Here is an 18,533-nt window from a genome sequence, read left to right on the forward strand (position 1 = left end):
ATAGACCCATTTAGTTTCTTAATTCTGATTTGTATTAACGACCTCACTGCCTTAATCCATTCGGAAAGAGTGTCTACGTCTTCCTTCTCGCGCTTAGCCCATTGCCTGGGATAATCCTCGACTGAATCCATCAAAATTTAAAAGTTGTATTTCCAATTGATTGGATTTAGGCTCACGATATTTCGGACCTTTCGATAACACATTTCGTAGAGAAGTGTTATTACTAGTAACAATGTTGAGGTCACCGGTAATAACGTGGCCAGCCGGATTATATGTGAATTGGGAACTAGCACAAGTGCAATCAGGAGGTTTAGACTTGAAGTCGTCAATATCGAGATCCTGCAAAACGTGTTTGTAATTGAAAATTTTAGTTGCAATAGGTTTGGTATAGGTATAAGAAATGATTGGTACAGACAGGTCTTTGAAATAAGGAGGTATTTTCGATTGAACTAATTTATGATGAAGGATAAGTGTCAGTTTATAATGACAAAGAACTATTATAATGACAACGTATGGCCTCATATAATGACAAAGTGTCAGCATGAAGTGACAAATTATCAGCTGGGAATATGATGTTAGTATAATAGTCCCAGGTATCAGCATATAATGACAAAGTACCATTATAATGAAGAAGTTTCATCATTTAATGACAAAGTACCATTATAATGACAAAGTATCATCATATAATGACAAAGTATCATCATGTAATGACAAAATACCATTATGATGACAAAGTGTCAGCATATAGGTATCAGTATATAATGACATGATGTTAAACAATGATCTTCTATACATGATAATGAAAAGATTATAAATATTCACTATTACGAAAATTTTCTGATAACAGTTATAATACATTTTTATCAAGAAAAAGAAATGTATGGATAAAATGTATTTTTCCATTTGTCTTTTATCATCTGTTCTCGAAATAATAATGATGAACAGTGGCGGATCCAGAACTTTTCCTAAGGGGGGGCCCGCTGACTGACCTAAGAGGGGGCCCGCTCCAGTCATGCTTCAATGATTCCCTATATGATCAACCAAATTTTTCCCACGAAAGAGGGGGCCCGGGCCCCCCTGGATCCGCCTATGCTTCAATTGTCCTCCCTCTAAAAGAATAAGTAGCATGGCCGAAACAACTTTACAAATGTGACCGAAACGACTGTGGCGGAACTGGCAGTGTGGCCGAAATGTCCTCTGTCGTCTTACATGGGAGATAACTCTAATGTTTCAGCCGATCAAACATTTCATCACACGAAAGTTATTTTGCCTCACTGCACCACGCCGTCACTTTAAAGACATGACATTCTGTTTGACAGATTATGATGCTTATGGTTTTGATTTAGATCACACCCTTGCTAAATATAAACTCACAGAACTTTGTCGTGTAAGAAAAAAATAAGTAACTAACACAAACAGCTCAACTACTCAACTGTAGGCACTTGTGTCTGAACCCCCTCCCCCATAAATTATATCTTAATTAGGGTGTGTATGAAAACAATGATGGTGGACGAACTTGCGGGTGGGACGAACTTGGGGGGTTGAAGGATAACTCAAGGTACTTAAAAACTCATAAATTTGAGAAATCTCACCAGGTCATGAACTTCTGGTACATTTCGTTATCCCATAAAATCTACATTGAATTATCCTAAAAATTATAATATGCTGCAGGCATAACCTGTGAATGGGGATGAAGTCTGTATGCATTATTTTTTTTAATTCAAACATATTGATTAAAGAAACAGAAATACCGTAACGTTCCCAATTTTGGTTCTGTTGTTAGGGATGTAGCTGTGACGTTCTTTAAATTATAACGTCATATTCAATGTAAACAAAAGAAACGCTTTCATCAGGTAACGTTTTTTTCATATCAAACAATTATTAAAAATGAATTTGTATTGAGTTCCAATCTTATATTTTACTAGACTGATAAATATATATTTTATTCGAAGTCTCATGCAAACAAGACTAAAAAAGGAAGTAGATTTCTGCGCGAATGCAGGGAAAACCAGATCAGGAAGTAGATCTGAAAAAAAAGTTAACGATTTTGAGTTCATTAGTAGAATGAAAAATTCGGGAAATTTTCCCGATTTTTTTTCAAATTTTTTTTTTTTTTAATTTTTCTACCATAATTGGGGACTTTGTCCCCATATAAAACCAAGAAAGTATTTTAGACATTAGTCAGGTCAGGAATAACCATCAATTGGTGGATTATACCTCAATTGATGTATATAATCCACCAATTGAGGTATATTGGTATAGACCAATTGACGTATAATGCAAGTTTTTTGTAATAAAATGCTAGTGTGAGATAGGAGCATCATTTTGCAACTTAAAACCTATTTTATGACCAATGTTGAGTCCTCCTAAAGTTTCAGTTTTGTCAAAGCCTGCTGCATCTCTTGGGAATGCATGTGTACAACAATTCTTTAGTTAAAACATCTGTACTATTGACCATAATTGACTTTTAATAATGAAAGTCAAGTATTAACAAAGAGCTCCATTCACCTGTGGAGTTGTACTCATAATCACATGACTGCAGACAGTATTGGTGTTCATTGACAGGTGATTAGTGGTTAGTTTGCCAATCAAGAGTTGACAAGATAACAATAGCAGAAACTGCAAATACAATTATTGATTAAATGCAATATGCTATGTCACTATACTAAACTAGGAATGTTTCATATGTTTTCATACCATAATCATGATTATATGGTTTTAAGAAAACAATGCTCAATTTTGGTTGAATGAAAAATGAATAATTTGATTTGAAAAACAAAGAATTATACATCAATTGGTCTATACCATTATATGTCAATTGGTGGATTATACGTCAATTGGTCTATACCATTATATGTCAATTGGTGGATTATACACCAATTGAGGTATAATCCACCAATTGGTGGTTATTCCTGACCTGTTAGTTATACATCCTTGATCAGTTGATATAACACAGCTATTTCTGGTATCTGAATCATTCATAATAGGCCTTCAAAGTAAGTCATTCAACCTGTCAGGCAACCATTTATTATTAGCTCACCTGGCCCGTCGTCGTCCGTCGTTGTTGTTAACTTTTTACATTTTGAACTTCTTCTAGAGAACCACTGAATGGAATGAAACCTTACATGGCATGAATGTTCCTTATGAGGTGCTGACCAAGTGTTGATACTTTGTAGCCGATCCATCATCCAAGATGGCCGCCAGCGGGGGACTTAGTTTAACATAGAACCCTATGGGAAATGCATACAAATGACTTCTTTTAGAGAACCACTGAATGGAATGAAACCAAACATAGCATGAATATTCCTTATGAGGTACTGACCATGTGTTGTAACTTTGTAGCCGATCCATCATCCAAGATGGATGCCAACAGGGGACTTAGTTTAACATAGGATCCTATGGAAAATACATACAAATTTCATTTAGAGAACCACTGAATTGAATGAAACCAAACATGTTTGTTCCTTTTCTTTTGAGGTGCTGGCCAAGTGTTGTTACTTTGTAGCCAATTTTTTCTTTTTTTTTTATATAATTTCAAAAACCTAAGAAAAGTCAGGTGAGCGATACAGGCTCTTGAGAGCCTCTAGTTTTGTCTTCTTACAGCCCTTTGAAAATATAATGTTCCCAGTTAATGATTAATTATTATAATTATTTCCCCCACACATCCACATGTAATAACCTGTTACTTTTTCTCTGAATAGAAGTTCTAAAAACTGATCATCCAGATAGAAAATTTAGGGTAACATGAATGACCGTATGATACTTAAAAGTCTGAACAGGGACTTTCTATACTTACAGGACTGGTCACTTATAATGATGTCTATACAAATTATGAGACTGAGCTTGGCCATGGCTATTGTCACGTGTCTCAATTATAGCAAATCATTTCACATTTACAAAGTATTCTTCCTAACCAAATGATAACTATATGTTCAAGTTTAACAAAAAATAGTTTTTATGAAACTTTTTACATTTTGTCGTCGCAAAATGTTGTTTTTCAAAAGATTTTTTGGATCATTTTTTCAATATTGATCTTTGAACTTTGAGGTATTTGTTCTTTGAATTTTCAGTAGCTGCCATCTTGTTTGATATGTAAACCATTTTACACATGTACAACTGGGGTGTTCTTCAAAACGATACTTCTAATTCTTTGTAAATTTATCCCTTTCTGCACCCTTTGTATAAAATGTAATCAATGTGTCGTTTGTTTGATCTCAGGTCTTCATTGGTTAAAATCCAATTATGACGTCAAATTTTTTGTTTTCCTTTGAATTTCCTAGTGTGACGGCATGAAAAAAGGTGATCATGCCTGATGACGTCACATAGAAAAAACAAATCTTTTTGCAGATCAGTCGCACAGAAGGAATAAGTTTGCTTGCGTATTGTTTGAAAATCATTAGAGAAACAGATTCCACCACCAAATCTCGTTTCATACGATATTTATCCACTCTCCACTGTTAAATTTTAAATATTTAAAACGCTCGCAAGCCTCGCGTTTTAAATTTGGAAATTTAACTGTCTATAGTGGATAAATATCGTAACACACTGGATGCAGTGGTAGAATCTATATTTATATAATTACAATGTACTGTGAAATATGCAAATAACTACTAGCATCGTATACTTGCTTCAGAGATACAAAACTAAGTTTATTGTTGGGTGGTAGCTTTAAACAGGCAGCTCAGTAATCAGTTAAAATCAATAGAGACGAGTCCTGTTAGTATTGAAAGTCCCTGGTCTGAATGACAGATATTGGTGACTTTTAAACATTGATTATTTAATAATATTACATTATAAGTGTATTTTATAACTAAGAAATGATTTATTAAAGAAGGTTAGTTCATAAAATGTCATTATGATTTCGTGGATAAATCCAACACTGGCACCAAGGAAATCATAATAAGAATGCTAACATATGGTTGCATTCATTCCAAAGAAAAATACATTGTTATTTTAAAATGATTAGTTACATATTTCTTCATAAACGCCGTATTTTCCTGAAAAAAATACATTTTTCAATTATTTTACAAAAACTAAATGAAAAAGTAGTTTCCTTTCAATTTCAAGAAAAGATAACTGCTCTAAACTGATTGAAGATACATGAGGCTTATAGTCATGATAGTTGTTACCTATCACATTGTTATTGGTAATATATTTACATTACAAAGACAGTCTTTAATTTTATTTAATCTGTGTTCTCATTAATCCAAACTCAACAGATCTATATTATACCTCTAGTCATTTGATATCCTTTTCAGCTTGCATATGAAGGAGCATGTGAAGCACTCATCAATACGAAAGGTTATGATAAAAAACTCAAAGATGACATAGCTTTGCATAAAGATTTCATGTAAGTATACTAGAGTTACCCCCTTGGAACACATAATATTTTGATACTTGTAGTATTAATTGCAGTGAGATTGTTTAAATGTTATTCTTTGTTGTATCTCTGCTATTATTGATCATGACTTGTGCTCATAATTGAGCTTTCTTTTTAGATAAAATATTTTGTATTTTGTTGTAAGCATTCCTGCAATATCTATATGTGCCTGGGTACTTTGATGAAAAATGCATAGATGTAAACAGTGCTCTCAAATGATTTTACTCATAATAAAAAAAAACAATGTTGAAAATGGTTATTATGCTTGGCAATAGGTTATCGATGGTAAATTTGTGACAGTTGCCCAGAAGTTCATGGAATTATTATTTCTTTGTACACATTGTAAAGACTATCTATTTGCTGCATGCATTTTTGAATGAACAGACTTTTACATATATATATATGTAATTATTAGGAAATGACAGCATATGGTTCTATGAAAATAAGCAGGTCAATGTATATACATATACACATTTTATATAAATAATATCAGCTGTATTTGTACAAGGCTGGGAAAAACATGTAAAGCAAGCTTTAGAATATGCTTTGAACAAATTGATATTGGTATATTAAAATCATTGAACAAAACATCAGTACACAGCAATTTATATCATTTATTTTTCATTCTAATGTGGTGTTTGAAATATTTAGGATAACACTATTAACATGTACATGATATTATACATCTTAAGTTATTTTAATCTGGCAATTTATACTTGATATCATTATTTGACAGATGTAAAGGATTGTTTTTGGATGCAGATAAAGGAAACATTCTTAAACTGTCTCATGATGGTAAAGTTTTGAGGTAATTCTTAAATATCAGTTTAATTTAGAGATACGCAACTAATTCATATAATGTCTCTGGACAAAGTCAGTTTGATGGTTAACTTAAGGAGGTAGACCTTGGCTAAGGGAAATAACTCTTAAAATCATCAGTACGTTTTTGTCAACCATTTTCATAAATATATAATAAGCTTCTATGTTACATAGATTATTTCCAATCTGTTTCAGGTAAATGCTTTGAAATACATAGATAAAACTTGAATTTTACAAGCACATAACTGATTTAAAGAGTTATCTCCCTGAACCAAGGTCTACTCCCTTAAATCCCTGCAATGTTTTAGATTTTTTTGTTTCATAAATTTTCAGTAAAAGAGGGACGAAAGATACCAAAGGGACAGTCAAACTCATAAATCTAAAATAAACTGACAACGCCATGGCTAAAAAATGAAAAAGACAACAAACAATAGTACACATGACACAACATAGAAAACTAAAGAATAAACAGCACGAACCCCACCAAAAACTAGGGGAGATCTCAGGACTGCTCCTGAAGGGTAAGCAGATCCTGCTCCACATGTGGCACCCGTCGTGTTGCATAAATAAAACATGAGTTAAAAAATCAGTTTTACAATACTTTCATGTCGTGGCCTCTTATTGTCGGCCATACAGTATCTGTTTTTTGTCACTGCTTAAGGCGTATTAACACTTCAATGATTTTTTTTTCAAATCAAAATATGCTGTTTCCTGTGACTAAAGTTCAATTTTCACAATTTTATATTTTGAAGTTGTTTAATTATTTTCCTTTCCAATAGTCAAAAGTGGTACTTATTATGTGATTAAGTTATTTCCCTTTGAACAGACATGGTTAATTATATATATATAAAGTTTGATTACACTAACAGATAAGTTTTATAGATTTTTAAAAGACATTGTTTTAATGATAAATGACATTTTGGATTTTTTCCCTTTTTCTTTTGCAAATTGTTTGAAGAATTTTGTGGTATGTTTGTTTGTTATTCAGAGCAAGTCATGGGACAAAAATGTTAACAAAAGATGAATTAAAGAAAACATATGGAGCAGATCTACACTGGGAACATTTCCAGGAGGCTAAAGATAATGTCAAAAGTTCTGACGGTAATTATTATACAGTGAAATTATCTTAATTGAGCAAATCATTCTAAACATTGTCAAAAGAACTTAGTTCTTCTTGATCTAACATCTAATGTGCAAAATAGTTGTTTAATTTAGTCAGATTAATGGTTTATCACATCATGTTCTCACAATATGTTCTTTCAATATGTTCTTGTCTTTTTATTTAAATTAGACCATTGTTTATCTGGTTTGAGTTGTTTTTCACTAGTCGGTTTGGGGGCTTTTTATAGCTTGTTTTAGCCAATGCTCTGTGTTTAAGGCTGTACTTTGACCTACATTGTATAATTGTTAACTTTTTACACATAGTGACTTTGATGGAGAGTTGTCTCATTGGCACTCTTACACATTTTCTTATTTCTAATTCAAGTAAGAAGATTTTACAGATACACACTGTTACTATTATATAAACATGATGTTACGGAAACAGTATTAGAAACATTTAATTTGCTTGTGTCAAGTTTAAAGGAAAGCTCCCTTGAAAATTTGTGGAGAAGGATAGAACTGACGTAATGAATCTATAAGTAAATATCAACAGTTAAACAAGTGTGATTGATTATCATGATTATAGTTAAATTCTAAATGATGTATGAAAAGAAAGGTTGCAAAATTTTCAGCAATAAATCAGCTTTTATTGGTAAAAAAACATAACATTTTATTGACGTGTTTGATATCCTGTACTTCATATTTATACTTCTACAGATGATATTACAATAGCTAATTATAAATAAGTTGATGTTCCCATATATTTGGATTTGAACTCTAAATTTTCTGATGTCAAATTGAAATTTAAAGCAAAAACATATACACATATATATCAAATGTACAACACAGTTGTCTTCCTATAGCTGTTAAACTTCAAATATATGGTTATAGGAAATTGAGGTTTTAAAATACTGATTGTTGTTGAAATCAGAATTAAAAATGTCGACAATAACGGACAAGTTAGTATGAAATTGAACAATTTCAGGAAAATCTGGACTTCTGTAATGCAATGTATATAATTAATCTTACAATATTATTGAACAATTATTCCAAACAAGTTATAAGCATATACTATTTTTTACAGGTAAACTGAAATACAGATTTTTTGAGAACTATTTTGATATACCGTCTGCAGTATTATGTGCCCATGTGGTAGATTTCATTGATCAGAAGGTATGTTATCACATTTAAATCTTCTCTTAAATCAAATACTCTGAATGCAATATTATCCCTTAGGTTCCAGTTTTCTTTGATTTTGTCAGTTTAGGGAAACAACAAATTTAAACATTCGACAAATAAAATTGAGAATGGGAAAGGGGAATGTGACAAAGAGACAACAACCTGACCCTGGCAACAGTATAATCTGGAAATGAATCTGATTGGCTTTTCAGTATGAATATGAGAAAATCTCGGGCTCCTTAAGACTTCGTCAGATTTATGGTTTTTGTAGCGACTGACTGAAAAACTATCGGTACTGCTCAATAAGTTAACAACATAATTCTAATCGTAAATAAATACAAGTTCTAACATAAAGTAGATATATTTTGTCATATAGGATGACCAAAATAAGTATGATTTATTTGATGTGAAGTGTTAATATGGTTTGTGAATTTGTGAATGCAATTCATGCCATTTTTTAAATACACTGTTTGCATTCTGTACCATTTTGTGATGAAATGAATGCAATTTTAACAAATTTGAAGTGGCAGAATAGGAGGTTGATACGTATACACCAGCATCACTATAAAACTAGTTTGAATGACATTTTATTGATATAATCAGAAGTTATTTGCATAATAGCGAGTACATTAACAACATGACAACTTCATGAACTTATAGATCAAGTAATAATTTTGTTCCAATACAATGAATTTTTAACCGGTAAGGGACTATGCATTGCCATGCAATACTCACAGAATGCTTGTTTTTATTTCGTTTTAGATGAGAGATAATTAGATATGAACTAAATCAATTTTATATCATTTCAGGATGGTCCTCAAGAGAAATATACTTTCTGGCAAGATGTCTATGCCTCTTTAGGACATAATTATATACCTAAAGCCTTTGCAGGTATCAACACAATTTTAATTTATGTCTTCAAACCAATTTTCTTCAAAATAAACCACAAAACTTTAACCAGGAGACTAATAATGTTCCATTGATGATTACATTTAACTGAGCTGCATTTATTGTTTACATGTCCCATTGTTTGTGATAATCACACATAGAAACTTATGCCTTAAATTCATTGACTGTATTGCTATTTATTCTGATTGGATAAGTTCTGTAAGTACAGAATTTTTTCATGACGTCTCAAACAAGTTGAAGGTAAGGCCACTTTTTTTTTATTAGTTGGTTTACGGATCCGCCGACCCTGTTTTTCACGATATTGAAATAAAAATAAAAATGATTTTGAAGATTTTTTTTAATTCCGCCGACCCTTTTCTGTTTGAAGAAGTACAAATAAAAATAAAAACAAGATAAAAAAAGATCGGTCTTTCTTCTTCCAGTCGGAATACCCTCGGAGTGGATTCGAAAATCCCGTGCGGTTCCCTGTTCAGTCAATGTTTCATCATGATCTAATGTGGTGAAAAGGAACCAGTTGAAAGGCGGTTCCCTGTTCAGTCAACGTTTCATCATGATCTAATGCGGTGAAAAGGAACCAGTTGAAAAACGATTTTACAATACGTACTTGTAAAGACTAAAGACTACGTACTTAGATTTACCCATTAATTGTTGGAGATTTTCGGTGTAAATCTAGCGGTTGAACAAATTGAACATCGCAGTCATGAATAATAAAAATGAAAATTATTTTTGAGATCGTTTGGGTATTTTGGTTTAAAAGGTCGGACCATCGCTAGTTTGAACCCACAGGCACTTGTTTCTAGAAGTTCTATTTATATGGATAGTCGACCTTCCTATGGATAGAAACAAGTGCCCGTGTTTGAATCCCTGTTTCAGACAGTCAGTGAGGTTGACGGCGGGTCAACTTTGGTTCAAGTGTTGATCAGAAAGTCTGAGACCCGTTGAAAGGGGCTGTTTTAGTTCCATTACAGGTACTAGTCCAAATAATTATGACGTCTGGCAAGGCTTCCTGGCATCCCAGATTTGTTTTTAAATAGCCTTGCCAGACGTCACTAAAGGTAAGGATCTTTTAACTTGCTGCCAGGGATGGGTGTCATTAATTGGCCTTATTATATAAATACCTTCCCACGGTACCCATTAAGATTTAATGGAACAGAGATGGGGTATGGTGAACAATATCCCAACACAAAATCAGAACATGTATTACTGTCATAGAATGCAGGACAATTAAAATCACTTCAACATTTATAAAAAGGGACAATCACAGGACACTTCGAGATATAAGCTAATACTTATAGCAGTGTAAAATAGCATAAAAAGCCTAAAAAGGACATGTTTTCATGTACCACATATGAAGGCATATGACCTGCAGAGCGCATATGGTACTTCCTCAATAAAATTGTATTGTGTTATGAGGAATTTTGTCACTCCCTGATCTAAATTTGATAAATAAATACACAGAACAAAGAGAAATGCAATTGGAAAAGACACTTCCCTTTCATCATGGACATTTAATATATATATCTTCTTTCATCAATCTACATTGGCATTTGACTCCTTGTAACACATTTAATTTAAAATAAAACAGCAAGAATTAATACCAAATTATGAAACGATCTGCATACATTGTTAGTATAATACACTATTATATAGAGTTATGTCATTGTTTGTTGTTTCTCTCCATTTTTGGTTTAAAAAAAAACCAGCATTAATTCCAATTTTTATTTTTATTTTTTTTTCGACCTCCTACCCTTCCTTTTTTAAGAAGAATCCCGTAAACCAACTAATAAAAAAAAAGTGGCCTTAACCATCAGAAACAATTTAAACAAAACATTTTTATTGCTAGGATTTGTCTTCTTGATTGAAACAGTGGTTGCATGATGATTTGAATATCTTAATTTTTATGCCCCACCGTAGAGGAGGTTGCATTTAGTTTAACCCATGTCAGTCAGTATGTGGGTACATCCCAACATTTTTTTTCTGTTCTCTAAATTTAGTTTACCTCAACCAAATGTTATAAAACTTTTACACAATGCTAATTACAACAAAATGTAGATCAAGTTTGAATTTTGGTTGTACCACTTTTACCATTATAGAGTTATGCTCCTTTACCAATGAAAAAATTGCTGAATTTTACATTTCCCTTCTCTACCTTACGTATGACCAACCAAATGGTATGAAAACTATACACAATGCCTATTACCATTAAATGCAGGTCAAATTTGAACTTTGGTGTGGTCACTTTTACCATTCTAGAGTTATGCCCCTTTACAAATGGAAAAAATGCTGAATTTTTCATTTCTGTTATCTAACATTAGTCTGCCTCAACTTAACGTAAGAAATCTTATACACAATGTTTATTACCACAATATTCAGATCAAGTTGGAATTTAAGGTAGCATCAATTTTACAGTTTTTGAGTTATGTCCCTTTAAAATTCTGTATGCAAGTGGGGGCATCATCTGTGTGCCATGGACACATTCCCCATTTAAAAAAAATTGTATGATACAAATAATCATAAATGATGTTTTTTTAATTCCTAAATTTCTTAATTTTCAGAGGAGACTGGTTATTTTTTTCCTATACTTAAAAGAAATCCCGAGAAGTTTTTACAACCTTGTAGTGACGGTGTTAAACAATGGCTACTGGAGTTAAAAAAGCAGGGAAAAGTTGTCTTCTTAATGACATCATCAGCTCATGATTTTGCTACTACAGTTTTGAAGGTTGTTTTAGGGTAATTATTTGATTTACTCTTTTGTATTGATCAAGTAGGTAATTTAGATATAACAATATGTGGTATGAGTGCCAATGAGACAATTCTCCATCCATGTCACAAAATGTAAAAGTAAACCTTTTTGTTATTTTATCCAAAAAATTATTTCAATATCAAGTTGATGTCCTTAGCATAACTGTCTGAAAAAAATATAAGATGATAAATAATCCTGAGTCAGTAATAGAAAGAAACTTTTTAAAATAATAGCTGAAACAATCATCGTCTTTTTGTTCCTGAAAATAGTTTGCCATTTGAAGATCTCTTTTGAGAAATATTTAAAAATGTTTAAAAATATTGTGTATTAACTATTATAATTGTTTAAATAAGAATTTTCTTTGATTTCGTGAGTATATATTTCATTTTATATATTTTCAAGAGGCATCTATGCAGACTTTGCATATCTATGCAGACTTTGCATAAACCAAATATACATGAATTAAATTTTTCTCAATTCACAAAAATTGTAATCCACGAAAATTAATAAATTTACAGTATAGGAATTGTATTTAAGTGCTCATGCAAACAAAACTTCGGACGAGTTATATGTTCATGTAGGATTAAACTTCCTGCGAACTTAAAATTTGTTGGAATATGATGATGAAGTATATGTATGTTGTGTACAAGATGTAAGTTTGTACAAATTTTTATTTGTACAATAATTTTGTACAATTACAAGATTTTTAAAACATACCTTATTGCACCCGGTGATAAAAGTTTATCTTCTAAAATTTGTTTGTGCTAAGTTATTGATAGAAACAAATTCTTATGTCTCAGGCCAAATTTTGTAGAGATTAATTATTATAAGACTTACAACATTTAAATGAGAAAATTGCGATTTGTTGTAGTTTGCAGATGACATTTTGTTATGCCATGATGTATTCATTTTATGTAATTCCAGATCAGATTGGCAACAATATTTTGATATATTTTTATTTAATGCAAAGAAGCCAGCCTTCTTTACTGATGGGAATTCATTTCTAGGTCTAGGTAAGCAATGAAATATGGTGGACAAAACCCTGAGATAGTAACATACGGTTAACCAACTTATTTTTGTTGATAATTTAACTTTAGTCAGCATTTAGCCTTTTCTATCCCAATTTGCGGTGGTCAAAGGAGTAGGTCCGGTAGGACCGATTTTGGCCTCAAATTTCAGGTTCATCTGACGAAAGATTTTGACCACTTTTTAAACACTTAAGTGTCTATTTTATTTGATTCAATTAGTTTATGTGAAAGATTTTAACTGATTTTGTCATTAAAAACAATCCGATTCAAGCTCATATATGAAAAATCTACCAAATATGCCAAAAAATGCCACTTTTCAGATGGTTTTTGTCAAAAATGAAAGTGGCCGCACCCGTGTTCATCCTCAACCTTTATATATGTTATGTATTATCATAAAATACAACTTACATTTTAATACTAAGGATGAACACGAATGCGGCCACTTTCGTTTTACACGAAAACCGTCTAAAATTTAACTAAAATGCTAGAATTGTGAAGATTTCAGTGATTCAGCATGACTTAATGGTGCTTGTACCCAATATATGTGCATTGTATTGTCAAAAACAGCCCATATTTATGTAACAGAAGCATTCTACTGTTCAATTAATAAATAAAAGTTTATATTTTAACAATTTTGTAAAACTGCTATATTTTGGGGCCAAAAAGGGGTCTTACCGGACCTACTCCTTTCTCTATTGTCAAATTTAGTTGATGAAGTTAGACAAGAAAAGATCCGGGGTTTTAGATTGTCACATTAATTTATATTAGTGTAATTTTTTCTTCTCAAGGAAGTCGTAAAAATAAATTACTCCCAAAATTAGGTGGTTTACAGTATATTACTAAAGATAGATGAAGTGAATAACTTTACCGTGTTTATTTCATATTTAGTTTTCTGATTTTGAAATAAAGATTTAATCAGTGTTTTAATCTATAATTCCTTTCAGTAATGTTGATTGTCCTAAACTCAGTGTAAACAAAGAAAACTTTATACAAAATAAACCATTTCATTAATGATTTTAAAAAATTATCAGAGATTAATTGAAGACTATATTTTTTTTTAGATGGCCATGTTGAAACTTCTCCTGTTAAAGAATTACAAGCCAAAACATGTTATTCCATGGGAAACCATCACGATCTCATGAGGTTTTTATCACAGCAAACACAGAGAGTTAAACCTAAGGTAAAGTTTAATACTTGTTTTAAAGTAAAACCTATGTATGTATCAGTTTCAAAACATCATCACAACTATTTTTTAGAGAAAAACCTAAAATAATTTCAAACAAAATAAAAAAGATAATTTTAAAGTGAAATCAGAATACAGCAGTTTGTTAAGGCTGGAAACAAGAATATCCTAACTAACATATCTTACAGAATATATAGATTTCACCACTCAGTGGCACTATGTTAAAAGAGGAATGCTTGACGAGCATTTGATATAAATGAAATGTAGCTGTTGAGAGTGGAGTTATAGTGATTTTTATCCTTCCATTTGAAAGATTTGCAGAAAGTTGTGTTCTTTACATGCAATGTTATCAGGCATCATCGCCATCTTTCATAACGTCACAATAGAAAATTTAGAAGAAAGCAAGAAAATTGATTTCATAATTAGATTTCAACCAATCATTTGCCAAGGACAGATATTCCACTAGTCATGAGAGCAATTAAATCAAAATCAGTTGGAAAATGGAAAAATATTGAAAACAGAGAAATTTTTGTTAATATTAGTACAAATGCATTGGAATCTGAATAAAATACTGATCCTGGGACCCCATTTAGGTTTTAAAAGGATCTTACCACTATTGGTTTCATTTCTGTTCATGTAATTATAATATTAGCTAATTTTGGACAGAGCTTATCATTATTACAAAGGATTCCTAAAGTTCTTCAAATCAGAAACCAGGGTTTTTTCATGATCCTGAAATCTTTGTGAGATCCTTGTAAGAGAAGTATTGTCGTCACGGTATCTGTATTTCAGTGCATTAGATATCATTCCTTAGTGCTTGGTCCGACCTTAATAACTTACACCCAGAATTATAATCTATTTCATATTTGACAGTTCTTATTTTTCTCTTCAGCTTTAATTTTTTATAACAATAAAAAATATATTGATCCATGCATTGGTATTCACTATGAATTCTCTATTCGCACTGTTTTGTATTGATTGGTCAATGTTTTATTGTAAATTCAGGTACTAAGAAAATCCATCAACATCAAACTTAAAACAAGAATCAACCAAAACTATTAAGTTAAACACAGAATAATGTGTGCAGAGTATTATGTCTTTTAATAATTTTAAGGTTGTGTATTTTGGTGATAGTTTATGTTCTGACAGTTTCCCTGTTTTATTTTTAAGGTTGTGTATTTTGGTGATAGTTTATGTTCTGACAGTTTCCCTGCTAACACCTATGCTGGGTGGGATGTAGTATTAGTGTTGGAGGAAATGGAAGCAGAGGGATATCACCTAACACCAAAAGATCTTGAATGTGATGATACAGCAACAGTCAAAAAAATGAAAAGAGATGTAAGATTCAAAAATATTTTTAATGAGAAAATTATATGTTACTGATTTTAACCTGAAAAAAAACCAATTAGCTTATGGTATTTCAAATGTAATTTTTTTTCACTGAATGTTTATATTTTATTATATCTTGAATGTCATGGTTTAGATCTTATTATATTATGAATTTCATGGTTTAGATTTATAAAACAATTTAAGGCTTTAGACTTTAATATGTTTTACATAGTAGCATGATTTGTTTTTACAGGTTAATTTATATATAGATCCAGAAGAAGAGTCTTTCCTGTTATCTAAGGGATGGGGCTCATTTTTCTATCATGAAGAAGAAGATGTAAAACATGATAAACATATGAACACATTCTGGGGTCGTCTTATCAGCAAATATAATGCAATAGCTGTACCACTTATAGAATATATAGCAGGTAGGTATCGAAATATATATATTTATCCTGCAATTAGTCAACTATTGTGATGTACAAATAACAGGTATATAAGTAAATTTTTGCTTTATTTGTACTTGTACAAGTAAGGTCTCTTGTTTACCGAACTCCCATGTTGAGCAAGCTGTAATATGAATATTTTTGTTTCCTAACCAGTTCATCTTGGGGTCCTCTTTGCAGTCTGCGTTTCAACTATGTCAATTTCTTTGAGAAATTAGAGACAATGACTAAATTTTCAAGTTTTGGGAGTAATTTCAGGATAAATGCAATAAATGTACTTTATCGGTAAATATGAAATTTATTTGTACTCGCTACGAAACAGGAAAAAAGCCCAAAGGAGTCTTGCTTTTGGTCCTGTTTCTAAAGCTCATACAAATACATTTTATATTTTCTGATAACATACATATATTGTATATATATGCAGAAAAAAAATGTGTTATATGTGGAAAAATTGTTGTCACTTGACAAAACAGTTGATATGACTATAGACAAAGTCTTTACAACCGTCCAAATAACTTTCATATATTTTTAATAGATTTTTGAATATTTAGAATTATGTATTTTTATAGGAGTAATTGCCCTTGAACACAAAATCTTCCTACAGGCAGGCAATCTTTATGGTTTTTGTGAATGTTAAAATAATAGGTATAAAAGTTTGCTAAAACAACTTTGAATCAGATAATGGTTTTGACCCACTATATAATGATTGACTCAAGTTATATTATGTAAGCCAGTTATATTTATGATGCTTTAATGCAGGAAAAATATGCCTCATTAATAAGTTTAGGGAAATGCTTGTCTTTTGTCAGAGTGAAATTTATGCAAAATTTTATTAACTTTTAAAGAATGAAAAATAAACTGTCCCATTTCAAGACACATTTGATATCTTTAAGTTGTATTGATAATCATGTATATTTGTTTTAATTCCAGGAATGCCTATTGATCATAAGTACAAAAGATTTAGTGATGAAGTGGGCAGTACAGATGGCTTTTCACCTGCTAAACCAAAACCTTTGTTATGAAAGGAAGACATTATTGTAAAATAACATACTGTATGAATTATTTGTATTTAAGAATTAGGGCTGAATCATTCAAGTTTTAGTGCAATAACTTGAAAGTAGTATTTTAAAAAGAAGATCTCTGTTTATGTTCATGCTGTGTTGCAAATACAAATTATAAATTAAGAAATCCAAATGATCCTAGATTACTTATTATGTTTCAGTTCAAGTTAATAAGTTATTTTTTATTTTTTTTATTTATTTTAATGATATATACATGGAAACTTAAAAATACATCATAATTGGTAAGAGCTGTAAAGGAGCAAGCAGACCATATGTTGATACACATGTAAAAACCAGGAACATTTCATAAAATTCAAACTTAAATTGCATCAATTGTTGTTGTTAAAATGTTTTTGCTTTTATTACCCTGCTCTAAAGGAAGAGACTATTGTTTGACATCTGTTATATATGTTCAACAGGGTACTGTATGTTTGTATATAGAATAACCATACATTGTCTGAAAACATCAATGTTATTTGTACAAAGTTTAGAAACAGGTAGAAGGAAGGCTGTGCCGAGCATTTCTACCTGTTTGGAACTGAGTACAAATAATATTGATATTTCGAGAGAATGTATGGTTATTCTATATATACTGCGACTCTTATACAGATGTTCTAAATGAAGAATTTAGGGTAAAACCCTTTTTTTTTTTAATTTCCAGTGGATGAGGTTAAAATTCTGCGAAACCTGTATGTTTTATTGACGTCATAAATAAACTGTATGGAAATGCATTGTCAACGAACATAAACAAGGCGATATATGGTCAGTGACTGTATATCACATACGAATATACATTCAATGCTATTTGACTGCTCAAATAGCACAGCTGCAGTATATAACTGATTTCCGTTTATACATCTTTAGGGTGAATGTCTAGTCAAAGCTTCTTGATGTATGGCATCAACGTTTATCTGGATACACTGTGTTCCACATTTTTTTTTCTTCAAAGTTCTACTTCTTTTTTGCCAATTTCTTATACCGAAGTACTTAATAATTTCAGTTCCTTTGATGTTTTTTTAACTGCTTTTTACAACTATTACATCTTGATTGGGGTCATAACTAATGGTCAATAGCACACAGAACATTTTGCAACAGTTATTTATAATAGCAAGTCTGCAGTATATTGTTAAATTAATAATGCCATTATATTTGTTATTTTTACTTTTTTGATACAAAACATTTCATGGCCAGATTTTATCTGTTGATTTATGAAACATTGACTGCATGCAATAACCACATGACATGATGATATACATCTTGCTTCTATGGACTTTATTAAATTATTTGATTTACTCAAAGTACAATGATTAGATTTTGAAAATGAGGATTGATATGTCTAATAAGTTTAACTTTTT

At 31.2% G+C, this 18,533-nt stretch overlaps 1 protein-coding gene across 1 annotated transcript; it reads left to right on the plus strand.

The window, feature by feature from the left end:
* The first annotated feature begins 1,212 nt into the window (after nucleotides 1–1,212).
* On the plus strand, nucleotides 1,213–18,286 carry LOC139493461 (5'-nucleotidase domain-containing protein 1-like). Its single transcript, XM_071281870.1, has 12 exons — nucleotides 1,213–1,387; nucleotides 5,259–5,350; nucleotides 6,117–6,188; nucleotides 7,188–7,300; nucleotides 8,385–8,473; nucleotides 9,289–9,370; nucleotides 11,944–12,118; nucleotides 13,056–13,144; nucleotides 14,221–14,339; nucleotides 15,513–15,680; nucleotides 15,925–16,099; nucleotides 17,048–18,286. Exons 1-12 carry the CDS (start codon nucleotides 1,226–1,228, stop codon nucleotides 17,137–17,139), a joined length of 1,428 nt encoding a protein of 475 aa, XP_071137971.1. The 5' UTR covers nucleotides 1,213–1,225; the 3' UTR covers nucleotides 17,140–18,286.
* Nucleotides 18,287–18,533: the final 247 nt, after the last annotated feature.

This window comes from Mytilus edulis, chromosome 10, assembly GCF_963676685.1.
Source record: "Mytilus edulis chromosome 10, xbMytEdul2.2, whole genome shotgun sequence".
Taxonomy (NCBI): domain Eukaryota; kingdom Metazoa; phylum Mollusca; class Bivalvia; order Mytilida; family Mytilidae; genus Mytilus; species Mytilus edulis.